Source organism: Vigna umbellata, chromosome 5 (assembly GCF_029865625.1).
Source record: "Vigna umbellata cultivar VRB3 chromosome 5, Vumbellata_1.0, whole genome shotgun sequence".
Lineage (NCBI taxonomy): Eukaryota > Viridiplantae > Streptophyta > Magnoliopsida > Fabales > Fabaceae > Vigna > Vigna umbellata.
In genome coordinates this window covers 67,735,007-67,757,888 of record NC_142169.1, presented here as the reverse complement: position 1 = coordinate 67,757,888, position 22,882 = coordinate 67,735,007, and the positions used below count along the sequence as shown (strand labels likewise).

Genomic DNA, 22,882 nt, shown 5'->3' with positions numbered 1-22,882 from the left:
TTATTTATTCATGTCTAGTGTGATATAAATAAAAATGTTTTAGTTTTTACATAAAACAGTTTTTGTTTTCTTCATTTTTCGTCCATAGTTAAAGTGAACATAAAGTTTGTCTTGAATCAATATCCATTACTTTTTTTTTCTTTACAAGCTATTCGATCAAAGTGTAATTATATTTGTACAATTGAATTAACACAAAACAATGGACTGGTCCTTACATGGATTTATGGATTCGTTGTTTTGGTTTATATTTTATATTTTATTTCTTTTTTTAAATCATCTAAATACTTTTACAGATAAATTGTAACAAGACCAAATAAATCTTAACTCAAAGAATACTTTCTATGTGAAAATTTCAAGTTAAAACAAATTTTCCTTTAATGATATCAAAGTATACTATTTATTTTTTATCACATTATTCTTTAAACTTATTAAAAATAGTATAAAATTTTAAAATATGTTTTTCACCTCATTGAATAAGATATTGTTTAGTTTTACTTACTATTTATTTAATCTGTAAAATTTTTAATTTTTTTATCATTACTTATAAAATTTTATAATTTATATTAAAGTTAAGACATATTTATGTTGCTAATAAAATTCACATGCTAATATCTGCCATATGTTTCCCAAATCTTAAATTTACTTTGACCTTTTAAGTGAATGAATACCACAAATAGATCCTCGGATGCCTACTTCAATGAATTTAGTTGGCCGTACTTCTTATTGAGTGGGTGAAATTAAGTGTATTTGGATGTTTTTGTTTTGTTTATGGGCCAGCTTTGCCCTTTTCCTGCACGTTCTTCCATCTTCTCCATTAATTTTTACTTAATCAAATCTTTAATTGATCTACATTTATATCAGTTAATTAGCGTAAATTATCATTAATTCATTTTTTAATATAAAATGACTATTCATAATAGTTTATGTTTATACAATGGTGTACTTTTTTATATAGTTGGTATATTAACCATTAACTCAAATCCAATTATATATATATATATATATATATATATATATATATATATATATATATATATATATATATATATATATATATATATATATATATATATATATATATATATATTAAAAGTCACATGTTATAGTGAGAATTACGATTTGAGTCTCTAGTTTATGGGTTGATTTGTTAGAATCATATCAATACATGTATTTGGATGGTCAAGTATAGCATGAATAATTGTATATGTTAGGATTTGTTGATATGATTATTTATATATGTTATATTATTCTTTTTGGTACATTAGCTTATATTTTCATTTGTTTGTATTATCTTTTTATTTGTAATTATCACCTTAATTGTGTGAACAGATGAATATATTATTACTAATTCTTTGTAGGATGAGGACAATGCAGTAACATATTTTGGATAAAATTTTATTATGTATATATATGACTTTCTATACTCAATACACACCAATGTGAATGATTGTAATACAATAGTTATATAGTTATTTCTTCTATTTATTGATTATTACATTTATAATATTTTATTTAAGAAGGGACTTTACAAGAAATTTGTTTCCTAAATAAAACTTTTCTCATTGATCATGTGAAATATATATATATATATATATGGGTTTGCTAACGCGCGTACGCCTGTTTTTTAGTTGGTACATTTTAGCAATATATACTGGGTTTTAGTAGACAAAAATACCCTTATATAACATAGATTCTAAGTTTTAAGGTTAAGGGTATTTTAATAATTTTCATTCTCAAAACTAAAAAAAGAAACCCCTAAACCCTTGTTCACATCCCTCATTCCTCTCAACTCTTTCTCTTTCATCTCTCTCGTTCCAACATTTTCTTTGTCATCCTATGGTAGCCACAACTGGAAAAAATCAGAAACACTGACGGTTAAACAATCTTACAAAAAATGATTTTATAATGAGTTTTTCATTTTATAATTTTTGTCTTATCTAATTTTATCCAATTTTCACAAGCATAAAGGAATTGGTAATTGACCTGGAGAAAATCAGAAATACTCGCTTTTAAACAATTTTTTACAAAAAATGATTTTATAATGAGTTTTCATTTTATAATTTTTGTCTTATCTAATTTTATCTAATTTTCACAAGCATAATGACATCAAAAGAATTGGTAATTGACCTGGAAAAAAAAATCAGAAACACTCATTGTTAAACAATTTCTTACAAAAAATTTATTTTATAATGAATTTTCATTTTATAATTTTTGTGGTATATAACTTTATCTAAAGCATAATGACATCCGAAGGAATTGGTAATTGGCCTGGAGGGTTTTTTTAGAGATGATTATTCAATATATGTAGATGATGAAATTAGAGAGGTTAGTGAAGATGATGAAATTGAAGAGATCTTGAATGAACCTTTGCCTGAAGGTGAATATGTCAATGACTCAACTCTTTACAAAAGCAAATTGTTTAACTGATTTTTTCAATTGAGACTACAGTAAGGAGGAGAGAGAAAAGGTTGGAGTGTGAGATATGAAAGAGAAAGGGTTGAGAGGAATGAGAGAGATGAGCAAGAGTTTGGGGGTTTCTATTTTTTAGTTTTGAGAATGAAAACTATTGCAATACCCTTAACCTTAAAACTTAGAATTAATGATATATAAGGGTATTTTTGTCAACTAAAATCCGGTACACATTGCTAAAATGTACCAATTGAAAAATAAGCATACACGCGTTAGCAAACCCCATATATACATATACATATATATACATATACATATATATACATATACATATATATACATATACATATATATACATATACATATATATATATATATATATGAGTATTTTAGTTTTATAATGGATAAAGCTTTGTAAATATTAAATGTTAGCGATTTAGAACAGTGAGCTTATTCTTATGTTTTTTTATATAATGTGGTCGTAGAAGAAATTAAATTTTGAGTTGTACACAATACACTACAAAGATATACCATTTTAATGGTTTTTTTTCATTACCGACGGTGTTGGAAGTCCCACATTGACTAGAGATAAAGTCAAATTATAATATATAAGTAGGGTGCAAACTTACAAGCTAGTTTTGTGAAGTTGAGTTAGACTTAAACTCCACTTCTTAACATGGTATTAGAGCCATGATTACAACCTATCATAGAGTCCTACGTGGGTATTTCTGTTACAAACCGATTTCGTGGGATTGAGTTAGGTTTAAAGCCCACTTTCTAATAGGCGGTATAATCCTTGATAAATACATTTCTTGGGGTTGGGAAAACCACTTGGAAAACACCGTTGAAAACTGTAATCATGGATTACATAATTGGAGTAATTGGGGTTTTGCCAATCGCCGACAATGTAAATAATTTAAATTTTTTAATTATTCAAATGATTTGATTATAATAAAAAATGTATTTTTTTGTTATTATTATTTCTATTATTTACAATTTATTTTATATAATATTTAACTTTCTATAAATTTCGTTACTGTATCTTTTCTAACCAATATAAAAAGGTTTTTCTATACGAATGGAATACAATATTTTATATACATTTTGGTTTGCGTCCTCAGTACTATTTGGATCTATATTTTTTTTATGTATGTATCTTCGATTTTACGTACCGAAAAGGATACCACAAATGTCATCTTTATTAATTTCTTTTTATTATTATATATAAAAAAGCTTTAGGGTGATAAACATTTTAGGGTTTCTGAAAATAAAGATCAGTGGGTAAGGAAATTGAGAAAATATACTAAATTCACAACATCTCCATGTTCCTTAGAAATGCCAAAAATATTGGGAATATCTAGCAAAGCTTAATTTCCATTACATTAAATCCACCATCATCAAGGTTGGCATGGAAATTTATTTTATTTACAAGATACTTTTGGAACGGTGGATCCAATCTTCCCATTAGCAATATTCTTACAAAAAGCATAGGTATGTTGGGAAAATTTTGAAAAGACAATGTAAATTTGATCGAATGTAACGTTGAAACAACCACATGAGCTACAATTTAAGTTAATTGCCTTTTCATTTGTGGAAGTTCCGTTGAATCCTCTATAAGTCACTTCACTTACCTGCTCTGCATCATTTTCCTGTTACTACAATTATTTCAAATCAAAATTGAACTAATTAATGCTGAAATCACATATCATAATAATAATAATGTGAATGCAGATTCAAGTTTATACCACTTCACTTGGAGTTTAATGTTGTAGTACTGGTCTATAAACCAAAATTTATGACTTGTATATAGATATGTTGACACTTTAAGATTCATTAGTTATCTATAACATGTTTGACCATAAAAAGGAAAGAGATGCAAACACTATAAGATTAGACCAAATTCATGCAAAAGTCGATATAATGTCAAATCCATTTCTAAAAAAAATCTAAAATAGCTTATTAAATAGAAGAAAGTAAATAATGGCACCAAATAAATTTCGATCTAGTATTAATACCTAGGTTTGTTCAAATATCATGCCTTTATTAATTCCTTTTCCTAAAAATATGAGAAAATTTAAAAGAGTAATGATTCATGGACACTAAAAATGTACATTGACACTTAGTATACATTTATAAAATTCTGACTGGTTTTTGTTGTGATTCCTTTGATGTTTTGAAAAATAAGGTTGGTGGAATGGAGTTGTGGAAAGATGATGATGAGATGAATGCTGAGACAGAAGAAAGTGTAAGTCACTTTAGTATCAAAGTAAGGTTGAATCCTTTTGAGTTGGAGGGTAGTCATCATCATGGTGACCAGTTTAACATGGCATCTCCAAATTCACTTCCTAATTAACATTCTATATGAAATGGGTGACATGCCTTACCAACAAAATGAACTTTCTATGCCACCGTACTTTTGATTTGTTAGAAGTGTTTTGCGTAATTGAATAGTCTTTTGTCCTTAATAATGGAGCTTATACAATTGAATTTGTGTGGCGATGGTGAATAAAATGTGATCAAGAACTGGGGAATAACAATGGGTAAAAATGGTATTCCAAATGTTAGTTTAATTTATAATTAATTTGCTTTCAGAAGTCGTTGGAGTTTGGTACCAAAGAAAAGTCCTATCTGTATGTTCGGTTCATGACCCAAGCAAAACAATGGTAGCACCCACTGTTCCATACAAAAAGATCCCTCCTTTCTCTTTTAGAACTGTTACAATGGGTCATCCGGCTCGATCCGACCCGGTTTATCACGGGTTGATCACTTAGTGAGTTAACTCAATTCACCTCGTTTATTAGCGAGTCAGAAAAATTCGAACCCGACCCGATCCACCACAGATTGATGGGTAAACAGGTTCGCTTACTGACTCACTTAATTAGAATTTTTTTTAAATAAAAAAATTACTATCTTTCTATAATTTAAATCTAAACAATTTTCATTCTCAAATTTCACTCATGAGTGTTTAATTAATTTTGTAAATAAGGAACTTAAATAATTTTTTCAAACAAAAACAAAATAATAAATATTTTTTATAAAATTAAAATTAAATTTTAATAAAATAAAATTAGGTATGTGGGTTGGTGGGCCAACCCGCCCTACCACAGGTTCAACCAGCATGAGCCGGGTTGAAATCTGACTCACATAAAAAAATATAATTTTTTCAAACCCAACCCGACTTAAACTCGTGGTGGACCGAGTTGACCCACGAATTATGACCCATTTTGACATCTCTATCTTTTAGTATACACTTTTGCAGTCAAAAAACACACAACATCATCAAACAATGTCCCTTTTATGTTTTAATTTGTGTCTTTTGTTGAATGCATTTCATCGGGACAATACTTATAGCTTTAAAAATAGGTTCTGTCATTTATAAATTAATTATAAATTTTTTCAAATCTTAAATTAATCGAAAATATAGTTTAATTTTATAAATCATAAAATTAATCTCATAACATTATTTAAAACGTCACATTCGTTAGTTCTGTATTTTCAAAGCATAACTTCTTTTTAATTATCGTGGTTTATAAGCAATGTCTCAATTTTCTTTATAGAAAATTTAATTAATGTGATAAATTTTGATAAGTAACATTGTTTAAATTAAAGAATGTCCCATGTGCTTTTGATATATTTTACTATTATATTTTTATAAGTACTGGAAATGACCTATGTGGTGAGTACATATTCTACTCTCACATTTATCTGTACGTAAATATATTAGAAAGCGGTCTATGTTTATAAACGACGTCATATAATTACATTCTTTTAAAAAATAACATCATCTGTTGCCAACCTAATACATTGGTAAACTGTTTAAATTTTTTAAAATAGTAATAAAAGACAAAGAAATTTAAACAGTAAAATTCACATACTAAAATCTTCTATTACATCTCATTTTCATATAATTGTACATGCAGAGATGCCAAAGAAAAAGTAAAATGCACAAAAATACTCAAGAGAAGCGTTACTTCTTATACGTTGCGACAGTTAAACAATTATTGGTACTCAAATAACCGAGTTTAAACAAGAAAATATTGAGTTAAAGATGACGTGTAAAGCTATTTTAATCGCAGTCTTGATTATGGAGAGAGAAACTGTGACCAAGTTATATAAATATATGTTGGCAGAGAATGGGGAAGATAGAATTCCAATGAGGCTACTTAGGATTATAGTGGTAGCAGTTATGCTGATAACTTCTTTTTCTTTAACCTCTTCAAAATCAGAATCATGCCCTTACTCCTTCATATTCAGCTTCGGTGATTCCCTCGCCGACACCGGCAACCTCTATCTCAGCTCACCACCGCTTTCCGACAACTGCTTCCTCCCTCCTTACGGTGAAACCTTCTTTCACAATGTCACAGGACGCTGCTCCGATGGTCGTCTCATCATCGATTTCATCGGTAACACTTCCCTTTTTCCATCGCCTTTCATCTAATAATTCCTTTCAAATTATACTTGGAGAACATAGATAGAAGAAAAAACATGATAAAGCATTTTCTTGTAACTTAAAAGTAGTTTATACACATTTTTTTTAAAGTAAACAGGTTTTATCAATTAATTATTAAAATAATTTAGATAATTAATTTTGTTGAAATACTAAAAGGAAGTCACTTTTGTGCGGGAGAGTGTATAATCGGAATGCATGTCACTGAACAATACGTTGAAACTTTTGGATATTTTTGAGTATAACACGTGGAACACGCTTGGGAAAACTTATGTGGTGCGAGAGTCATCCGAGTAGGAATGAATAGTTAGGGCGCATTCAAATAATTGAACGTCTCTTTCTTTACAACTGTAAATATTAATGTGTTTTTCTTGGATAAATGGATATGTATCGTACTTGTGCCGTGTTAGGAGGCCAGGGTTTTCATGGCTAACCACCTTATTTCTTTTTATACATAAATATTATATTTGAGATGCGTTTTGTTGTTGTTGCGGTGGTGTTGTATAGCTGAGTTTCTTGGAATTCCATCGTTGAAACCGTATCTGGAAAAGAGGAATATTGGTGGATGGAGTTGGAAAGACGGAGGAGCCAATTTTGCAGTTTCAGGAGCCACGGCGATGGACTCAACCTTTTTTCAACAAAGAGGCATTCCTGTCAAAACCAACTATTCTTTGTCAGTTCAATTGACTTGGTTTAAGGAACTGCTTTCTACTCTTTGCAATTCTTCTTCCCAAAGTAAGTTTTTTCTATTATTCTTACTCAATCAATCACCCTTCACTCAACTTTTAAGTAGGCCGTTTACTTTGGAGGATTAATTTTGAGAAACTCGTTGAATGAATTTGAGAAAATTTCAAAATGAAATAATTGTTGTTTATTTAAAGATGAATTAATTATTGTTTATTTGAGTTGATTTGAAGGTTAATGAGAGTAAATTTATAAGTAAAATCTGTAAAAATTATTATAAGATTTAACTAATGTGATAAATAAAAAACATTGTTTAATTAATAAAAATTAAATATTACTAAAATAGTTAATAAAGTAATATAAAATATAATTGTTATTATTTATATTATTATTATTATTACTATTATTATTATTACTATTACTATTATTATTTTTATTATCATTATTATTATAATAATAATAAAAGGAAAAAATATGAAAATTATAAAATACAGCAAAGATAAATTTGAAATTTGGTTTAAATCCTTCCCAATCATCTCATTTCTAAGATGATTGAAAATACCATCAATCCCGCAATTCCCTTCTTTTCTTTTGCTTTTACCCTAATCTTTGCAAGCGAACACAAAGGATCCTTGTTTTCCATCTTTACTATTCTGTGTGGATAGTACTTTCTATTCAAGTGAACATACCTCAAGAGAATCTCATACAATTTATTATATATATAATTTATCACATACTTTTTGTTGAAATTAAATACGTGTAAGGTGTTTGCGACAATTTCTCATCCAGTTATCATTGCTTCTGTTAAAAAATTCGAAGTTCATGCATGTAGAACAACACGTGAGCAGTTTACAAGATGTAAAATTGTCTTAATGCAAATATGTTATTGATATAGACATAATTTAGTGGGAAATGCTTCATCCATGCTTCTTTATCACTTTCTATCACGTAATGTTTTTTTTCTTCTGTCACTTTCTTGAGTGTTGAAAAGGAATAAGACATTCATTAATTATATATTAACGTGTGTTTCTGTTTTAGTAAATTTTTAATCCATAATCTTTTGTTCTTCTTAGTAAGAAATGGTTTTTAAATATCATAAAATTTATATTTATTTATATTATAAATTTATTTTTTTTATTTTTTTTAACATACTTTTTTTTTATGTCAAAGATATATATATTTCGTGTAAAACTAAATATTAATAATGATTTTGTAGATTTTAAGTTTAATTTAACTTTTTAAAAACTAATTTTTAAATAATTTTTATATCCACTTATATGATATAAACGAATCTTCTCATCAACTTTATTATCTCACATTTATATATATAATTAAATTTCTATGTTTGGAACAAATATTATTAATCTCTTTAAAAAGATCATACATACAAAGATTTCTTTTTGTGCTTAAAATGACATAGTTTTACAACGACTTTGATCAGCATATTCTTGAAAACATGTTTTAACATTAAACTAAACTTATTAAATAATGTGTGAAATAATGTATGAGCAAGACTCCCTCTTTTGATTCATCTTAATATTACAAAAATAATAATAAATATTTTTTTGCACAGAGAAAAGGAAAAAGGTTTAAAATCAGAGCCCACAGAAACAACTAAAATTCTTCTCCCCACTATGTGGATTTTAACAAGATAAACGGGTTATAAAGAATGTCTAATAAGGTTTTGATAATATTTTTCATAATTATATATTTTTATATTCTACGTGATGTGGAGGAAAACACAAGTGTATAGAAAGGAAAGACGGAGTTATTGTTTCATGTCCCGAACATCCAACAAGATAATAATTCATTTTGTTATTATTGATTTTTAATTAAGGTTTAATCTTGCAGGTTGCAGTGAAGAGGTTAAGAACTCATTATTTCTTGTGGGTGAAATAGGTGGAAACGATTTCAATCATCCTTTGCTTGTAGGAAAGAGCATAGCAGAAGTTAAATCGTATGTGCCTAATGTCATCAATACAATATCTTCAATAACCAAAGTAAGATTCTAATTTTCTTTAACCAAATTAATTTCAATTTTGAAATAAAACTGCACATGAGTTTGGCTCGAAATACGTTAGTTGTTTAAATTATTTAACATAATGTTCAATTTTATGTATAATATATATATATATATATATATATATATATATATATATATATATATATATATATATATATATAACACATTAATCTTTTAAAGATTTTGGTCCCCAAATTATTCTCACAAAAAAAAAGTTGTTTTTCTTTACTTCTTCTAAGATTTGTTTTCAAGTGGTTAAAAAAATCTTTATCATCAATTTAATCCTTTATTTTAAGTATTTGGTATACTACAAGAAAATATTATATTATTAACAAAATTTTATCAATAAAAAATAAATTGTCAGTAAAATAGGATTTGCATACAGAAAAAAAAATTCATGGGTAAAATAGAATTTACAGATAAATTTTACTAATAAATTTGAGGATTTTAATTATCGGTAAATATTGTTAATAGATTAAATTTGTTCATAATGCAACATTTTTATTATTAATAAATAATTTTGTCTGTAAAATTTATTGGTAAAATGAGTGTTAAAGTTACTATTTTAACTTTGAATTATTAAAAGTTGTTAATAATTACTGATTTTGAAATCGGTTAGTAGTTGAAATTTTGAAAATACACCGATAATTGAAATTTTAAAAATTTGTTAGTAATTCCATTTGATAAATCTATTCTAAAACGGGAGTTAATTTTTTTTTTTGCCAAATTTAACGTAAAGTGTGTTATAAATTAAAAAGACATGAGTGGGAAGAAGGAGGGAAAAAAGAAAGAAAAAAAAATAACGTGGAAAGAAGACCAAATCATAATATTTACAGACGAATTTGTTTTTATTAATTATTGACTGATATTTATCATGAATTTTGTAAATAAAAAAAATATTTATCAGTAATTACCTACTTATATTTATTGATGATAATTATTAATTAATTTTTGACATTCGATGATTGTGGATAGATTTCTCACATTTTATTGACAAATTTTTAACTGTCGTTAATAATATTCAAAAAAAATTGTAGTTATCTATGGATTTTATCCATCAAAAATCTAGTTTTTCTTGTAGCCGATGAATTAATACAATGGTAGATTCTTTTTGTATGGTAAAACTATGGAATGCATCAATCAAAATGGTGTAAAATTATGCAATTTATCTAATTTGACGATTTCTTATATTTGAATCGGTGATAGCATATGTAATTCCAAGGAATTAACTAAATATTTTTATTTGTTTTTGTGTTATAATTTCTAACTAATATTTTCCATTTTATATTTTAATTATCTTTTTCCCTTACAGGAGTTAATTGGTTTAGGGGCTTACACGCTCATGGTTCCTGGGAATTTCCCTATTGGATGTAGTGCAAATTTTTTAACAATTTATGAAACCAAAGCGGAGGAGCAATATGACAAATTTGGATGTTTGAAGTGGTTAAACGAGTTTACTGAATATTACAACCATAAGCTCCAAATTGAATTAAATAAGCTTCAAGCTCTTCATCCTCACGTTAATATTATCTATGTTGATTATTACAATGCTGCAATGACTTTATATCGTCATCCTGCAAAATTTGGTAATTCATTCTTCCCAATTCTCACTGAAAGAAGTTTATTCAAAAATATGTTTCTTCATGCATTATTCATACTTGACCAAAGCACATTTATCTTTGTTTTATATACTCTGATAACAAATTGAGGGAAGATTTGAACAAAAGAAAGTGATTTTTATTCATTGTTAGCCCTAATTCTCGATTGGAGGGGACATCAAAATCTTTTATCCCTTTCATCCTATGGAAAGACAGAGAGAAAGAAAAAGATTTTGATTTTTAGTATCTTTTATACTTTTATTTATCTTGACACATTTACTTAAAATCTCTTGTCAGGAAGACTTTCGATACAAATACTATTATTGTTATTCGAGTCTAATCATATAAGAAATTGATATCATTCTCAATCTAAAATCTTAAGACAATGGGTTAATAAATCTTTATATTTGTATAATATTTTCTTTTTTCATATTTATCCAATGTAAAAGTTAGATTCTGACGAATAAATAATGCATCTTCATCCTTAATCAAAGTAAATGATATACTATTGATTGGTATGCAGGATTTATTGGTCTTAAAGCCTGTTGTGGAAAGGGAGGTCCATACAATTTCAATGCATCAATAAAGTGTGGCGATCCAGGCGTGAATGCTTGTGATGATCCTTCAAAGTATATTGGATGGGATGGAAAACATTTAACTGAAGCTGCATATAAATTAATTGTTCAAGCTTTTATAAAAGGGACATACTCTCTCCCTCAGTTTAATTCACCGTGTTTAACTAATGCAAATTTTGGTTATACACGTACCTTTTAAGTATTTAATTATGGTTTATATGATATAAAACTGTTATTTGTTCAATAAAAATATTTGGATAAATGATAAATAAAGCATTGCAAATGTTGATTAATTAAATCCTTTTATACATTAAATATTGTTTGTAGTATTAAGACTGAGGATCGATCATATTGGTCTCTGTGGGTATTTTATTCATCCGACATTCATACACATTTAATTCATCTATCTGACACATTAACACATTTAAATTACTCTTACGATTATTAAAGAAGCATTTATAACAATAAATACATTGAATCTAGACAATAAAAAAAAATTCATATCGAAATATTTCCTAAACATTAAGTAAAACATGGAAGAATGAAGAAAATATGAAAACATTGACCGTTTTAATTTTGAGGTATATTTGCTGATTAGAACAATATTTAAATATGTTCCTTAAACCCACACAAAAAAAAAATTAAATAAACAAGTAAACATATCTAGCACCATTTTTAACGAAAAATTTGACGTGATCTCATAATGTAAACATATCTAGTATAACGTAAAAAATATATGTATTACATTATGGATTTTGGATGAGAACAAAAAAAAAGCAGTATGATTTGTTTTCACGTAAAAAGTAAAGTAGCGATACACTGAACTAAAGTGATAAGAAATTTATTAAAACAAAAAAACAAAAAAATCCAATAAAATTTAGTGACTAAAATTATATTAAAACCTAAAACATTATAGTTATTTTTTAATAACCAGCATTAGTATAAATTACTAATAGTTAGAATGGTCGAGTGAAAATAACATTCCTTAACACGTTTTCTATTACACACATGGCAATTAGATGTGATATTATTATTGGAAAGTGAAGAGCAGATCACGCGATGATCAGGCGTCAGCATGGCTTGGTCCGTTAAAATTTGGTCTCTCCGACGTGTGGTGCTGCTGCTACCACTGCTACTGTTTCTTCCTATAAATGTCACTGCTTGCTACTCCTCACTCTTCAGCTTCGGAGATTCCCTCACTGATACCGGTAACTTGAATTTCATTTCCCCTCCCCAGAGTCCCAATTGCTTGCTCCCTCCTTACGGACAAACCCACTTTCATCGCCCCACTGGACGATGTTCCGATGGACGCCTTATCCTCGATTTCATCGGTACTGAAAAAATTCCACCATACCCACTTGCTTTTTCTATCAATTTCTCCGTTTAAAATTCACTTTTTCTTTCTGTTTCTCGTGCAGCTCACTCTCTGGGGCTCCCGTATTTGAAACCGTATCTGGGTTACAAGAATGGAGCGCTTAAACGGGGAAATACTGAGCAGGGAATGAACTTTGCGGTGGCCGGGGCCTCGGCCTTGGACGGGAGTTTCTTTGAAGAAAAGGGGTTCGCTGTTGATGCCACCGCAAACTTTTCTCTGAGGGTTCAGTTAGACTGGTTCAAGGAATTGCTGCCTTCGCTCTGCGGTTCTTCTTACAGTGAAGTTATATTTTCTTTCCTTTTGTTGCACTAGTAAGCTAATCCCTTACAATTTACTAGTTTTGAAAACGAAATTTAATTATTTGTTCACATAATTATGTAGTAATTTTTTATTGAATGTATAAAGTTTGATACTTTTTAATTAATTTCTTTTACATGTATTGAAAACTTCATGTAAAGTAAAAGTGTTTTTTTTTGTTATTCAATATAGATTTTTCACATATAATGAAAATTGTTAATTTTAAAAATAATTGGTTTGAACATTCATATAGAAACTGATGGTCAATACTTATATACAGTTTCCCGAATGGTGTTGGTATTGTTCTCATATTAAAAATGGAGTTTTACATATGTAATCTTCATACTTTTTATATATCTAGATTATTGAGATGAAAGTCTGATTTTAATCGGGAAATAATATAAACAAAACCTCTATTTGAGTTTTGTCTCACAGGAATTTTTAATTGTTTGAAACTTTTAAATTACTTGCAACGATGATGTACTAATGTTAAACTTATGTATAAATATGACGTCTCAAAGATCCGTCCAAACGGAATGAAATATGAATTTCGATTGATGTCAAGGAGAAGGGTCGACTGATGAATTGATTTCAACAAGTTTGATTTAATACCAGTACTCGGTAGGTCAGCCCAGCAGCGTATAGTATTTACATAATTAAGATTTTTCATGTCTCTATTTATTTAATGGAATGCTTTTCCATAAATAACTACTTAAAGATCCTCTAATCAAGTGTAGTAGTCTATAGTAACTATTCAACGCAGAAGGATAAAGAGTTCACTAAATGAAGCTTAAAATCTGATAAGCAAGGATTCCTCTCTCCTAGCTATTTCCAACGGCATATGGGATTTCATTGTTGCAGGCTGCAAAAAAGTTATTGGCAACTCCTTATTTATTGTGGGAGAGATTGGAGGCAATGATTATGGCTATCCTTTGTCTGAAACAACCGCATTTGGAGATCTTGTGCCTTACATACCCCAAGTAGTATCTGTGATCACCTCAGTGATCAGGGTAAGAATTTGATTCAATTGTTTAGTAGGCATTCTGACATCTTTTCAATTTGCAATTAATGAATCCATAGTCTATGGGGAGTAAAATACGTGGAAGGAAGAGAGAGATTTGAGGAAAGGAAATTGAAAGAGGAAGAAACAAAAGTTGAAAAGATGTTGGTTTGAAATAAAAGTTGTCGAGTGAAATAGAAAGCTGGGATGAATTTTGTTGAGTATTTAGAAAACTTTTCAGAAAATGAGCTTTTACTTATTTCTTGGAAAGGGAAACGTTATTGAAAAACAGGCTACTGCATATCTTTGAATGACTAATAACTGGCAATCAGATCACTGCTTCTTAGAAATTACTCTGTATTTAAAAAAGCTCTATTTCATCCCATACAACAACTTCGTTTTGTTGCATTCTTCCAAAGGTGAGAGATAGTTATCATTTTGTTTTGTAAAGAAGCCAAGGATTTGTGATTTCTTTTCTCTTTCTAGTTTTAATTCATTGGTCAGTTATCGATTGGTTTATTAATTCATGCAGGAGTTGATTGATTTAGGGGCTGTAACACTTATGGTTCCTGGAATGTTGCCACTTGGATGCAATTCTGCATATTTAACAAGATTTGCGACCACAGATGAAGATGAGTATGACCAAGTTGGCTGTCTGAAGTGGTTAAACACGTTTCATGAATACCACAATGAGCTGCTCCAGATTGAACTAAATCAGCTTCGAGGGCTATATCCTCACACCAATATTATTTATGCAGATTATTTCAACGCTGCATTGCAGCTCTACAAATCTCCAGAACAATTTGGTATATCTATTCTCTTAGCTCTGTCATGTCAACCTTTGTGGCTTGCAAGTAAGAAGAAAAATCAGTCATATAAATCCATGTTCCCTTAGCCAGTAGTAATAATTAACATAAGTTTCACATTTAATACAGGACCACAGTATCCAATATTCTACAATTAGAGTTTTATTTCATTAACATATACCGATATGTATAATGTAAACTTTGGTTGTGATAAAATTCTAATCTTGATAAGAGAACATTATAAGAAACACTTAACCAAAATGTATTTAAGTTTTGTTGTTAGGATATTTGAGAGTGGGATTAAGCATGGCCTCTTGTTCTGAAAGAGTGATACTGAGATTTTCTTTAATGTTATTATTACAGGGTTTGGTGGAAATGTTCTGAAAGTTTGTTGTGGAGTTGATGGCCCTTACAATTACAATGAGATTACCAAGTGTGGGGACGGAGGGGTGGTTGCTTGTGATGATCCATCACAGTATGTTAGCTGGGATGGCTATCATATGACCGAGGCTGCATATAGATGGATTGCCATAGGTTTAGTAGATGGATCCTACACCATTCCTAAATTTAATGTCTCTTGTTTCACACATCAAACCATCATAGATATTTAATAATTATCTATGAAAAACTTGGATCTCTTTATGGAAGAGAACGTGGTAGTACCACTCAGTCCTACTTGCAATAATAATGACCCTTCACTTGGCACCTCCACAATGTCAAAATTCATGTATAATGCATGCTTTTCTATAAATATTAATTAATGCTGCCTCTAGCTAAAATTTTCACCATTTACTTTTATTTATTTACTTATTTTTTTCGACATTATTTTTTAATCTATTCGTGTCTAATGTGATATAAATAAAAATGTTTTAGTTTTAACATAAAACAGTTTTTGTTTTCTTCATTTTCCGTCCTTAGTTAAAGTGAACATAAAGTTTGCCTTGAATCAATATCCATTACTTTTTTTTTCTTTACAGGCTATTCAATTAAAGTGTACTAACATTTGTATAATTGATTAAATCATAGTACGTGGACTGACACAAAACAATGGAATGGTCCTTACATGGTTTCCGGGATTCGTTGTTTTGGTTTATATTTTATGAATTATTTTTTCTTTTTTTATATCATCTAAATACTTTTTACAGATAAATTGTAACAACACCAATCAAACCTTAACTCAAAGAATACTTTCGATGTGAAAATTTCAAGTTAAACAAATTTTCCTTTAATGATATCAAAGTATGCTTTTTATTTTGTTTATGGACCAACTTTGTCCTTTTTCTCTAACTTCTTCCATCTTCTCAATTAATTTTTAATTAATCAAATCTTTAATTGATCTACATTTATATGCGTTAATTAACTTAAATTATCATTAATACATTTTTAATATAAAATTACTACTCATAATAGTTTATGTTTATACGATATTGTATTTTTTATATCGTTGACTGAAATCTTTACTAAATCACATAATATAGTATCTACAATCTAAGACTTACGTTATAAGAACTTCAAAAAATTCTAGAAATTAATTTATATACCGTACACTTTTTACTTAATTTTCTAGATGGTTTTAATAATTCTGGAAATGATCAATTCCAATTCCAATAGTTTCTAAAATACTTATTTTCTTGAATTTTTTATAAATTTGCATCCTGTTTAAGGAAACTCTATATTGTGGCTCGAATGTAAAATATTGGCTAAAATTCAAGTTAACTAGACGTTAGTTAAAAGATGAAGGACATATATAACCAGAATAGTTTTGTATACGTTGAATAGTCAACTATGGTCATATCGTCCTCTGTTGCTCACCGTCGAAATTAATCCGAATCTAATAATGTCCAACCACTTACAACTCGTTACTTTTTTCCTTAATAGTTGACATATAGTACATCACAGATATGAATGAGAAAGATTAGAAAAATACGTGAGAATATTTAAAGCTCAACTGCATTAGTGACTCATATAACTTTCCCTCATAATTGTATGCTCTACTTATATTTGTGTTATTTCTCAACAACGTTAACAGAAACACTATGAACATCTATAGTTTTTTGGTCGTTGCCTCCTTAACCTTTGGTTTCCACGAGAAAGTTGTTTCAAGTCGAAACCTTAGCCCATATAATGCAATTTTCAATTTTGGTGACTCTTTAAGTGACACGGGCAATCTCCTTGCTTCTGGAGCCTTGTCATTCCCAGTCATAGGAAAGTTTCCCTATGGTAAAACCTTCTTTAATCGCTCAACCGGTCGTTGCTCAGATGGACGACTAGTAATTGATTTCATAGGTACGTGCTGTGTAATTCTGTATATAACCACCATGACTTGCTTCTGGTAATACTCACTTGTCATCATGATTTTTGAATTTTTGTAGCTGAGGCATATAAGTTGCAATATTTACTACCTTATCTGGCATTAACCAAAGACCAAAATATCCATCCTGGAGTAAATTTTGCCGTTGCTGGAGCCACAGCACTTGATACAAAATTCTTCATTGAAGCCGGGCTTGGAAAATTTCTTTGGACAAATAATTCATTGAACATTCAGCTTGGCTGGTTTAAGAAACTTAAACCCTCCCTTTGCACCAGTAAACTAGGTAACATGAAAACCAAAGAAAACACTTGCATGTGTTTTTCTTATGATGTTTCCACAATAAAACATGTATTTTATTATTGTCCCCTTATATGTCACAGATTGTGATACCTACTTCGAACGCTCTCTCTTTGTGGTGGGGGAGATTGGTGGTAATGATTATAACTATGCTGCCATTGCTGGAAATATTACTCAACTTCAAGCTACCGTTCCTCCTGTCGTTGAAGCGATAAAAACGGCCATCAATGTAATCTTATATCAAACTAAGTCCATTATTCTTGAGAAACGTGGTTGATAACAGTATGAGTACACTCTATTCCATCGATTGATTTCACTTTCCTCCCTTATTTTGATAGGAATTGATAGCTGAAGGAGCAAGGGAGTTGTTGGTGCCGGGGAATTTGCCAATTGGGTGCTCTGCGCTATACCTGACTTTATTCAGAAGCGAGAACAAGGAGAACTATGATGGAAATGGATGCTTGAAATCTTTCAATGGTTTTGCAGAGTACCATAACAAGGAGCTCAAGCTAGCTCTGAAGACACTAAGGCAAATGAATCCTCATGCAAGGATACTGTACGCAGATTATTACGGCGCTGCCAAACGGTTCTTCCATGCACCAGGACACTATGGTTAGCTCTTTTGAAATATGAAACAGTTTTATATTATCAACTAATCTTAAATTATGTTAAAGATAATGATATTTCGTATGAACAAGATCGTCATCGTACATGATTTAAAAATGATTTATCATGCCGTGCTATCATTTTGAAATTTGGTGGATTTGGTTGGAGAAATTTATTTTGTAATTATTAAGAGTCACCTAAATTTGTATGAGTTGATTGAATATACAGGGTTTTCTAGTGGGGCGTTGAGAGCGTGCTGTGGAGCACCTGGGCCATACAACTTCAATATCTCAGCAAGGTGTGGTCACATTGGTTCAAAGGTATGTGCAGATCCATCCACACATGCAAACTGGGATGGAATTCATTTGACAGAAGCAGCATATAAGTACATCGCCAAAGGTCTAATTTACGGTCCATTCTCATATCCTCCCCTCAAGACCTCTCCCTACAAGATAGCCTAGTGCTGATAAAACTACCAAAAAATCTCTCACAATGACCTCCTAATAAGAAATTTTCAGTTGTTTATGGCATAACTATTGTCTGAGTTCCAATACAAGGCTCTTTCAATGCCAATTCTTTGTTCACTGTCAACTGTACCATTGACTTCGGCTCCTCTTTATGTTTGGATGGTGAATTTAGGGATCAAAGAAATTGAGATGACAGTTAGGTTGCTTGATGCAGATCGTGTTTCGTTTTGTATTAAGAATCTTGAGATTTTAGTTTACTTCTACTCTCTCATAGATTTGATTATTAATACATAAATATCACAATGTTCTAAAATTTCTGTTTGACTAAAAATTATCAAAAGTAACATTCTGTTTCAATTGAATAGTTTATATAAAGTTTTATCATGCTTTCCAGATAAAATGATTTAAACATATATACACAGTTATTTAAGTATCATGGTATTCCGATTTAAAATGTTAACAGAGATATATTAGCATTTAAAATAAAATAAATCAATTCAATGAACTTGAGGGGGTTTCGTGATTTGATTTTTAGGAAATAATTTGTAAAATCTTTGCCAAACTCAGTGTTGCGGTGAAAACACATTTGGGGGCCAAGCCCATTTTAGTAGTATAATATATGAATGTTTCTTCCTGTATCACCTCACATTTTTCTCAGCATCCAACATTTTAAAAGTAACTTTGTTTTCACCAAATTTCAACTTGGAAATCTTTCAAAGAATTTAGAAATTTGTTGAATAATTTTTTCTTTAACAAATTTTAAAATTCATTAAAAAAAGAAATAAATTATAGAATTTTTAAAATATTAAAGATAGTTTTAGAATTTTTAAAAATTATGGAGGTGCAAAAAGAAATGTAGGATTGTGCAGGAAAAAACACTCCTAATCTATTCGCTGAACTGGACCAGCCGAATATTATATATGGACCCGTAAAGCCCAAAAGTAATGGTAAGTTTTTCAAATAGCTTCTCGAGTGATTAAAATACGAGTTTTGCCTATTATGCAATATTGCTATGAACAAATTTATCCTATCAATAAATCATACAAATTCTTTGTATGAATTTCAAAGTATTTATTATAAAAAAATAATAAATAAATTATAGAGTGCTTTGACATTGAATGATAATATAAAAATGTTTTACGTTTTTCATTTTCATTTTTATTAAGGAAAACAAAATTCACATACTCTCCATAAACTAAAAAAATCATTACTACTGTGTTAAAAACTGAATCGATAAAAAAAATAATAAAATCTAGAATCAAACTAAACAAAACCACTTGCTTTATTTAGATATATAACAGTTATAACACTGTAATATACATACATATATATCTTAAATGTTATTTTATAATTTTATATATGTATATTTAAGTTGTATTGTAATTTTGAAATACAAAAATTATATAATCTTTTAAAAAATAAAAGATAACATCGAATTATGAATATAACAATAGTTCGTATTTCTCTATTTAACCATTTTTTTCATCATAAAATGTATAATAATAATTACTTTAAGTTTGACAATCTTCATATAAAAAGAGGTTTTAAAATTTTATAATAATAAAAAACACAAAAATCAATTCAAACAAAAAATAATAAAACGTTGATTTTTGGTTTACTTCTGATTTTATATTTACTTTAAATATATATTGCTTTTGAATCAAAAGATTGATTGTTCGTAGTCTGCTTCCCGATCACAAACGACATAATTTTCTTATAAATATAAATGACAGAGAGCAGAGTTTTTTCTTACACTATAGTAAACAAATCCAATTATCAAATAATATTTTCTCCAATCGACAACAAACGAAATCAAGGCATTCTCGATTCTGAATTATGGATCAAAAGTCATCATCCTCATGATCCAAGAGCTTCCAGGAACCATCATTTTGTTGAACCATACCCTTATTTTTTTCCACCCTCCACGAAACGGGAACAAGCAATTCATCTTTGAGAGCATCCAAGGTCTTGTTAACAAGTGCGATATCACGATTAACCTCAAGTTTGAACCCTCCTTTGCTTCCTTGTGTTCCCGCCACACCATGCAAGTAACCCTCCAAATTATGCCAACTGAGTGGGTTCCCAGGACTCTTCAAGTACATTGATTTTCGGGTATCGATCTTCAACTCCTCACCTACATCCGAATACCCCACAAGGGGGTAGTTTGGGACAATGTCTAACTCGTTTCGAATGCGTATGGCTGTCAAATCTTTGTAGCCGGAGAAAACCTTCCGAAAGTTGCTATCACCAACTCTTGGGCAGGCAAACACAACGGCAGTGACTGGGGAAGCCTTGATAGAAGGATCACCTGGTTTGTTGTAACCATTCGCAACAATGTCCACCGCACTAAGGGTTGCAATTGCAGCACCTAAACTGTGACCGGTTATAGTTATGCTTATTTCTTCATTCTTATATAGCTCCACCAGCCTTCTCACCTCGCTTAGGACCTAATCATCCACATAAAAAAAAATGTTATTCTGTATCCCTTTCTTAAGTTTACTCAAACGATCGATAATCAGTGAGTTTTATCTTTCTTTGAATGGCAAGATTCAATCATTAGTTATAGATTTTGTCACCGTCTTTTCATTGAAGCAACAAGATGAAAAATAGATAGATTGAAGTTTTATGGCAGATAACACGATATGAAAGGATAATACCTGACTTCTGGCACTGCTCTTATTAAAGGGAGAACGTGGATCCTCTGAGGTGTAAATGGAGTACCAACCCTGATGCACTTTGGGATCAGTGTTGTTACCAAAAACTTGAGGAGCAGAAACCAAAACAAACTCCAGATCATCAACCCATTCCAAGGTCTTCACGGTGCCTCTCCATGCGATCACGATGTCCCTTCTCCCTAACGCGGCTTTCCCTTCATCAGTCGCCACTGCAACATAACCTATCCAATTTGATTCCCTGCTCCAAGCCTCTCTGGAAAACGACTTTACGATGAAAGCTTCGGGGAGATCGATTTCTGAAGTTGCATACAGAAACTTGGTCGCGGAATACGTGAAGGGGTTGCCATTCGTCAAACCAACTTTGGAGAAGAAATTCCTCTTGGCATATCTGCTGCTTCCGGCATACTTTGATGCTTTCTCCGATATGAAAGCATCGTATGCCGCTTGAGCCATTTCACCGTAGTGTATTATGTAGCGGCGAAGATCGATGTCCAGAGGGTCCATCAGCCCCCTCCAGTGAGTTTGCCCACTGAGCTGTCGCCATTTTTTTGCCATGCTGCTATCCATCTTCTTCTTCGCACCGATGCACCTTTTCATCAACGCTGCTACCGACGGTTTCTTACGTTGAACAAGACAGAACTTCGCCTTCATATCTTCGATCCTAAAATGACTTTGGAAAATGGATAAATATGAAACCCCCTTCGCTTTATTCGGGGCCGTTAAATTTCTTGTAAAAGTGTATAATATAAGGTTCAGATATGATAAAAATTTGTCTTCACAGGGAATATATATATATATATATATATATATATATTTTTTTTTTTTTTTTAAAATAATAAGTATTTTTATGTTGAAAACAATGATGACGTTAAGTGACATAGAAACAAAGTTCCTTTCTTCTTAGAATTGAGATTTGGCATTATGTTAATTAAACGGACCCAATCATGGATTGATTATTTCGCAATTTCAAAAGCAAAAGCAAAAGCAAAGGTTTCAGGCATTTGAAGGTCATCCAAATGGCTGTGAAAGTCATGTTATGTACTCTGCAAGCTTGCCTTCAAAGACCATTCCTGAGTTGCAGTGTAAAGTTTTGTCTCACGTGTTTTTAATAAAAAATTTAATGCTACTATCTATATTAACTATTTTTTTAAAGGAATTATTTTTTAATTTCTTCATTTAATAATAACTGTTGTTTAATTTTCTCTCACTCGTTAAAAGTAAAAATAAATAAACATATTACTTTTAAAATAATTTTAATATAGTAATCTTACTTTTTTCAGTAAATGTATTATTTTGACAAACAGGTTAATTA

At 29.9% G+C, this 22,882-nt stretch overlaps 4 protein-coding genes across 4 annotated transcripts; 3 read left to right on the top strand and 1 right to left on the bottom strand.

Annotated features, from left to right (window-relative positions):
- The first annotated feature begins 6,547 nt into the window (after positions 1 to 6,547).
- Positions 6,548 to 12,034, top strand: LOC124841011 (GDSL esterase/lipase At1g28590-like). Its single transcript, XM_047317173.2, has 5 exons — positions 6,548 to 6,812; positions 7,364 to 7,591; positions 9,392 to 9,540; positions 10,876 to 11,149; positions 11,685 to 12,034. The coding sequence occupies exons 1-5, from the start codon at positions 6,563 to 6,565 to the stop codon at positions 11,933 to 11,935; spliced, it is 1,152 nt and encodes a 383-aa protein (XP_047173129.2). The 5' UTR covers positions 6,548 to 6,562; the 3' UTR covers positions 11,936 to 12,034.
- Positions 12,035 to 12,756: 722 nt separating this feature from the next.
- LOC124841021 (GDSL esterase/lipase At1g28600-like) lies at positions 12,757 to 16,002 on the top strand. The gene is made up of 5 exons (XM_047317187.2): positions 12,757 to 13,067; positions 13,155 to 13,394; positions 14,270 to 14,418; positions 14,941 to 15,214; positions 15,578 to 16,002. The coding sequence occupies exons 1-5, from the start codon at positions 12,812 to 12,814 to the stop codon at positions 15,823 to 15,825; spliced, it is 1,167 nt and encodes a 388-aa protein (XP_047173143.1). The 5' UTR covers positions 12,757 to 12,811; the 3' UTR covers positions 15,826 to 16,002.
- A 1,223-nt stretch (positions 16,003 to 17,225) lies between these two features.
- Positions 17,226 to 19,152, top strand: LOC124841013 (GDSL esterase/lipase At5g45910-like). The gene is made up of 5 exons (XM_047317177.2): positions 17,226 to 17,500; positions 17,587 to 17,808; positions 17,906 to 18,051; positions 18,161 to 18,434; positions 18,657 to 19,152. The coding sequence occupies exons 1-5, from the start codon at positions 17,251 to 17,253 to the stop codon at positions 18,887 to 18,889; spliced, it is 1,125 nt and encodes a 374-aa protein (XP_047173133.2). The 5' UTR covers positions 17,226 to 17,250; the 3' UTR covers positions 18,890 to 19,152.
- Positions 19,153 to 20,587: 1,435 nt separating this feature from the next.
- On the bottom strand, positions 20,588 to 22,306 carry DSEL (alpha/beta-Hydrolases superfamily protein). The gene is made up of 2 exons (XM_047317157.2): positions 21,553 to 22,306; positions 20,588 to 21,342 (listed from the first exon to the last, which is right to left on the bottom strand). Exons 1-2 carry the CDS (start codon positions 22,219 to 22,221, stop codon positions 20,737 to 20,739), a joined length of 1,275 nt encoding a protein of 424 aa, XP_047173113.1. The 5' UTR covers positions 22,222 to 22,306; the 3' UTR covers positions 20,588 to 20,736.
- Positions 22,307 to 22,882: the final 576 nt, after the last annotated feature.

Excerpts from the sequence above, each read along its gene's own strand:
- LOC124841013 (XM_047317177.2), top strand. The coding sequence starts at position 17,251 with ATGAACATCTATAGTTTTTTGGTCGTTGCCTCCTTAACCTTTGGTTTC. Across the intron at positions 17,501-17,586 it reads ACTAGTAATTGATTTCATAG|CTGAGGCATATAAGTTGCAA; the intron begins GTACGTGCTGTG and ends GAATTTTTGTAG. Across the intron at positions 18,435-18,656 it reads CCATGCACCAGGACACTATG|GGTTTTCTAGTGGGGCGTTG; the intron begins GTTAGCTCTTTT and ends TTGAATATACAG.
- DSEL (XM_047317157.2), bottom strand. The coding sequence starts at position 22,221 with ATGAAGGCGAAGTTCTGTCTTGTTCAACGTAAGAAACCGTCGGTAGCA. Across the intron at positions 21,343-21,552 it reads AGAGCAGTGCCAGAAGTCAG|GTCCTAAGCGAGGTGAGAAG; the intron begins GTATTATCCTTT and ends GTGGATGATTAG.
- LOC124841011 (XM_047317173.2), top strand. The coding sequence starts at position 6,563 with ATGAGGCTACTTAGGATTATAGTGGTAGCAGTTATGCTGATAACTTCT. Across the intron at positions 6,813-7,363 it reads TCTCATCATCGATTTCATCG|CTGAGTTTCTTGGAATTCCA; the intron begins GTAACACTTCCC and ends GGTGTTGTATAG. Across the intron at positions 7,592-9,391 it reads TTGCAATTCTTCTTCCCAAA|GTTGCAGTGAAGAGGTTAAG; the intron begins GTAAGTTTTTTC and ends TTAATCTTGCAG.
- LOC124841021 (XM_047317187.2), top strand. The coding sequence starts at position 12,812 with ATGGCTTGGTCCGTTAAAATTTGGTCTCTCCGACGTGTGGTGCTGCTG. Across the intron at positions 13,068-13,154 it reads CCTTATCCTCGATTTCATCG|CTCACTCTCTGGGGCTCCCG; the intron begins GTACTGAAAAAA and ends TTTCTCGTGCAG. Across the intron at positions 14,419-14,940 it reads TGATCACCTCAGTGATCAGG|GAGTTGATTGATTTAGGGGC; the intron begins GTAAGAATTTGA and ends TAATTCATGCAG.